The following is a 5,728-nucleotide window of genomic DNA, read 5'->3' as shown; positions in this document are numbered from 1 at the left end:
AGGGCAGCTCTGCAGCCGGCAGGCAGGCGAACGCCGCCGGCAGCGGCAGCACCCACCGGCGCCGCTGCGCGACCTGCCTCATGTTGCCCGGCAGCTGCTGGCTCAGGCGGCCGCGCTCGAGCAGGCTCTGGTCGCGACGCAAGAGTACCTGCAGGAAGGTTCCAAGAAGGTTCCAAGAAGGTTCCTGTGCGTCCCTGGTGCGGAGCGGAAGCGGGTTGAGCACGGAGCGTGCACAGACAGTCTGTGATGAGGCGTGCACAGAGACCTTGGTCTCGCCGCTTCTTCCCGGCCCGTCCCTGCGTTGCCTGCGTTATCCCTCCTCCTCCGCGACTCCCTCAAGGCCGGCCGAGCCTCTTTCCACCCAGTGAAGAGCTTCCTCAGCCACTCGATGTGTTCCTCTCTCTTCATTATGCGCGCCGTAGCCTCATCATTGAGCTGGATCCACCTCTGCACCGCTCCCGTCGCCGCCTCGGCCACGACTTGCAAGTTCCTCGTGACCCCGGCGCCAAGGTCCCTCCGGCTCTTCTCCGAGAGATCATCTACCAGCGCCGGCAACACCCCCCCGACGAACTCAGGGTCCTTAAATAAATAAATAAAAACGGACACCTCTCTACTGTGAGGTGGGTAAAAAGGAACAGGTCCCCGCCCTTGCGATCTTTGTGCAGGGTTCTTTGTGGGTGTGGTCGGCGACTAGCCGGGGTCGTCCTCCCGATGGGGGACTAGCACTAGCCGTCTTCCACATGGTCCCTCGGGTCCCTGCTGCTCCTAATCTCTTCGTACATCCTCCTGCTGATCTCCGCAAAGTCCTGCTCCCTCCCTCGTCTCGCCCTGCACGTCTGCTCCGCCTCACCGTCTTCTGCCCTGCGTCGTCTGGTGACGGGTCCTCCATAGTCGGTCGAGGTCGCCGCCCTCCTCGTGCCTCTTCCCAACGTTCCCTCGGCGGCCGATGCCGTCCGCTCCGGCACTAGTTATTCCCCAGTCCCCGGGTCTGCCCTGCTCTCGTCTGCGCTAGTTTCTGCTTCGTCATCACCGGCGTCTCTCCTCTTCCTTCTCCCCTTCTTGTATGCTTTGCACATATCGCGTCGATTCCTTTTCGCGTGAGCACCAACCTGAAGCCCGCCCAGCAGCTGAACCGCTCCCTAAGTCGAAGGAGCATCATCAGTCTCACCCACTTCGCTCGCTGCCCACCGTCTCCGCTCCCTCCCGCTTGAGCCGCCGTCGCGGCCCTCGTTCGTCCCACTGGCTGTTGGCCCGTCCTTTGCGGATTGCGCGTTGCCTGCGAGCTGCGTCATCCCTCCTCCTCCGCGACTCCCTCAAGGGTCCTTCCCCTTTAGGGTGGACTGTTTTTTGTTCATGCAAACACTGTATGTTGGGCGTGCGCCGTGCTGCAGATTGTACGCGTGTGTGGGGAGTGGCTCTGTCAACGTCCAAACCGCGCGCAGCGTAACGGCGGCTCCGCCGACCGAAGCTGCCTGCAAATCGCTACTTGTAGAGCAGGTAGCAGGTGGGCACGGTGGCGAGCATACAGACGAGCTGCAGCGGCAAGCCGAAGCGCACAAAGTCGGCGAAGGCGTAGTCGGCGTCGCGCGACACCATCAGGTTGGTCTGGTACGAGACGGGCGTGGAGAACGAGGCGGAGGCGGCCATGGTCAGCGTATAGAGCGCGGCGCGCCACGGCACGCCCGACGCCTCCGACATGCGCACGACGATCGGGAACATGAGCACCACGACGGCGTTGTTGGAGATGACGGCGCCGATGGCGATGGCGACCGCGTAGATTGCAAAGAGGAGGGCGAGCGAGCCTGCGGAGGCCACCGTGCGGGGCCTGGCGGCAGAGGCCGAGCGATGAGGCGGCGAGGGGAGAGGGAGGGGGGGAGCGAGCGCGCCGAAAGGCGCGACGATCGCGACGAGGGAGGAGGCGGCCGAGGCGGCGAGGCCCGACACCTCGATGGCCTTGCCGAGCGCGAAGGAAAGAGCGATCGAGAGGAGCACCTAACCCCGCGGGTGGGGGCTGCTCACTGAAGCACGCGGCTGCGGGGAGGGCCGCAGGGGCGCGGCGAGAGAGGGGCACCGGCCCGTTGACCGCCGCCCACGCGTCCGAGAGGTCCATGCAGCCGAGCCGCATCAGCACGCACAGCGCGGAGAGGGCCGTTGGGACGAGGAGCGGCGGCGAGGCGGCCGCGACGCACATCGTCCCAGTCAGGACGCCTAGCCACGCAGCTCAACTCACCAGTCACCGGACCTGTCGGGCCGCAAGCGCACGTCGTCCCAGTCCGCTCGCCGAGAGTGAGCCACAGCCGGGCGACGCCGCGAGGAGGCGCCGCCACCGCAGACGGAGCGGAGGACGGCGCTGCGCGCGGCGCGAGGGGCGCGCTCTTTCCGTCCGGCAGCAGCGAGCCGCCCGCTGCCACCATGTACGCGGCGCCTGCCGGACTCGTCGCGGACGTGTCATGGACGTGTCGCGTGCGTCGGCTGTGCGCCCGCTGGCGGCGGCGGCGTTGACGAGTCCGACCGGAGTGATGCCGAGCATGCCCATCGGCGAGGTCGGGTCGTGCTTGCGTGCGGCCTGGCGCGTGAGCGGATGCGGTGGGGGCTCGGGCGCGGTGTTTTGCCTCGGGGCGAGGGGCCGGAGGCGAGGGCGCGCTCGAGACTCAAGCCCCTCCGGCGAGGCGAGAGGCAGGTGCGGATGGGTCCATCTCGGCTCACCACGGCCCATCTCGGCTCCTCGGCCCCATCTCGGCTCCATCTCCGCTCCTCCCGGCTCATCTCGCTCCTCCGCGGCGACGAGGTTGGTCGACGAGCCGATGAGGGTGATGGTGCCTCCGAGCATAGTCGCAAAGGAGAGGGGCATCATCAGCTGCTTGGGCGCGACGGCGGGCGAGAGGGAGGCGGCCCACGAGCGCGCGACGGGCATGAGCATCGCGCAGACGGGCGTGTTGTTCAGCACCGCCGAGAGCAGCATCGTGGGGAGCACCTACACACCGGGAGGCGCCGCACCTCTGCGCGACTGCTACCGCCAGCGAGGAGCGGAGGAGCGGCGAGGAGCGGCGAGGAGCGGAGAGGTGCGGACAGGAGCGGAGAGAGGAGCGGCGAGGAGGGGAGAGGAGCGGCGAGGAGCGGAGAGGAGGGCGCACGAGGCGGAGCACGGCGGCGAGGCGCGACGAGGGCCGGCCGAGGAGGAAGCGCGAGATGTAGGCCAGCCCGCCCGTCGCCTGCGCGGAACGAGGCGGCCGTGCGAGTGTGCGGGTGGGCCGCCCCGGCCGGGCCTCGCCCCGTGGCCCGCCTCTCTCCTGGCCAGCCTCTCCCCGGGTGACCCCCGGCGTGAGAGCGGAGGCCCCTACTTCCGCCCGCCTGCACGCCCTTAGCGACCGCACTCATGACTCCGACGGCGACGACGCCCTCGGAGGCGAAGCCAGCTAGCGCCTCCTTGAGCGTGATGACGCCGGACCAGACGAGCGCGAGCACGCCCTCCAGCAGCGCCTGCTCCGGCGGAGCGTCGAGCACCGCCATCTGCAGCAGCGAAACGGCAATCGCGCCCGCGGTGACACCCGCCTGCCGCGGCATCGAGAGGAGGAGCGGGAGCAGCGCGAGCAGCGCGGCACCACTCAGGCCGAGTGAAAGCCACGGCACCTCCTCCGTCACCGGCGCCGGAGGGACTGCGGGCCGGGAGAGCTGTGTCGGCCCGAGGCCGCCGCGCAGGCGCAGCGCCGGGCCGGGGATGGGCCGCATATGTTGTGAGCTCAAAGAGCGAGTAGCTCCGACGACAGGCGAGACCCCGATTTTCAATGTATGTGGCTCTTACGTAATTTTTGCTCGCTCCTTTTTTGCTCGCTCCTTTTAGCTCCCTCCTTCTTTTTTACCCACGTTTTTCTTTTCTTTTTGCTTGCTCGCTCTCGCGCCTTGAGCCTCCTCCTATTTGTCGGGCAAATGATCGCCCTCTGCAGCTTGCTCGGCTCGGCGGCATACCTGCCTTCGACGCCCTCGGGCCTCTCGCCCGGTGTGTGGCAGGTCCGATCGGGGCGACGCGCTGCGGCCGTCCGAGGCGCCCTCGTCGACGCGACTGCGGTTGGAGGAGCCGGCGGGCGGCTGGAGCAAGGCGTTGCCGAGGCGTTCGCCATGGCGCTCGTCGAGGCGTGGAAGGGTGACGACGCCGGCCTGGGGCGGATGCTGCTCCCCGAGACGCGGGTTGAGACGCCGATCTGGAGCTGCGCTAGCGCCCGCGACTATCTCGACGATCTCGCCGGCGCGTGCCGCTTCTTCACAAACGCGGGGAGGACTCCGCCGGCGCTGGCGGTCCTGTCGACAGGCGTGGTCCGGCCAGGCGTGGCCAAGGTGCAGTGGTCCCTCGGCGTCGAGTGGCCCAGCGCCTGGCGCTCGCGCGTCAACCTGCTCGCCGAGTCGGAGCTGCTGCTCGAGTCGGGCGGCGGCGGCGGCGGCGGCCCGCGTGTGCGGGCGATCAAGGAGACATGGCACGAGGCGCCGCTCGACGTGTTCGGGCGGCAGGTGACGCCTCGCTTGCGCGACCTCGTCTCTCTGTGGAACTCGCCCACCGCGGAGCACGTGCGCCGAGATCGAGCCGAGATCGAGCCGAGATCGAGTGCCGAGGTTTAGCCGAGCTCAGTTGCCCACCGCACCGCAGTGGTGGGATGCGGCGTGGCCTGCGGACGCGAGAGGGGCGACTCTCCCTTCCCTGCTGCTGCTGCTGTGTGGCCGCGCAGGTGCCGATGTGGACGGAGCGGACGACGGACGACTACCGCGTGCTCCGCGTCCCTCCGATGGTCGCCGTGCAGGCGGAGTGGGTGGAGACGCAGACGCTGCTTCTCGCCGAGCAGGCGCACGCCTCCCCGCCGCTTGCCAATCTCACTCCCACCACCGGCGCCTTGTCATCGTGAGTCGCTCTTTTGCTGCGGCCGCCAGGCGCCGCTCCCGCCCGAGTTTGCCTTCACGGGCGAAGTCAAGCGGTCGGAGTGGCGCGCGCCCCCCCCCAAGCCCCGCTGGAGAGGTCTCTAGCCGCGTGCTCGCTCGCCGCGCCCGCCGCCCCCTTGGGAGAGGGAGGCGGCGGTAGCGCCGGGGCGGAGAGGCGGCGCGCAGCGGGGCGCAGCAGAGCTCCGCGGCAGCCCTCGTTGCCCCGGGGGGGCGGGGGGGGGGGAGGGGGGGAGGCGGCCAGCCCACCCTCTCTCTGCACGCCTCATCACACCCTCTCTCTGGACGCCCCGTGGTCAACCCGCTTCCGCTCCGCACCAGGGACGCACAGGAACCTTCTTGGAACCTTCTTGGAACCTTCCTGCAGGTACTCTTGCGTCGCGCCGAGCCTGCTCGAGCGCGGCCGCCTGAGCCAGCAGCTGCCGGGCAACATGAGGCAGGTCGCGCAGCGGCGCCCGTGGGTGCTGCCGCTGCCGGCGGCGTTCGCCTGCCTGCCGGCTGCAGAGCTGCCCTCGCCCGACGGGGGGAGCGGCGGTACCAGGCCCGAAGGGGTCACGTCGCAAAGCGTGCAGTACGTGCGCCGGCCGTCGATGAGGCGAGCAGCGGTCTAGAGCGGCGGTCTAGCATGCGCGGGGGGGGGGGGGGGGGGGGGTCTCTTCTCCCAAAAAAACCCAAAAAATTTTTGGGGGGAATGGCTCCCCCCCCCCGGAATTGGGAACCCCCCTTTTGCCGGGGAAAGGGACCCCCGGGGCTTTTTTCCCCCCCTGGCCGGGGTTTTTCCACCCGCAGGTTCGGGGGGGGAAAA

General features: G+C 69.0%; 1 protein-coding gene across 1 annotated transcript; it reads right to left on the bottom strand.

Annotated features, from left to right (window-relative positions):
* Window positions 1-1,482: 1,482 nt before the first annotated feature.
* On the bottom strand, window positions 1,483-3,729 carry EMIHUDRAFT_240404 (hypothetical protein; the record flags this gene model as incomplete). Its single annotated transcript, XM_005774752.1, has 8 exons — window positions 1,483-1,825; window positions 1,943-1,992; window positions 2,072-2,208; window positions 2,328-2,433; window positions 2,513-2,612; window positions 2,799-2,974; window positions 3,135-3,212; window positions 3,370-3,729. The coding sequence occupies 8 exons, from the start codon at window positions 3,727-3,729 to the stop codon at window positions 1,483-1,485; spliced, it is 1,350 nt and encodes a 449-aa protein (XP_005774809.1).
* Window positions 3,730-5,728: the final 1,999 nt, after the last annotated feature.

This window comes from Emiliania huxleyi (assembly GCF_000372725.1).
Source record: "Emiliania huxleyi CCMP1516 unplaced genomic scaffold EMIHUscaffold_308, whole genome shotgun sequence".
NCBI classification, from domain to species: Eukaryota; Haptophyta; order Isochrysidales; family Noelaerhabdaceae; genus Emiliania; species Emiliania huxleyi.
Note: the sequence above shows the minus strand (reverse complement) of the source record. Positions and strands in the feature narration are given on the sequence as shown.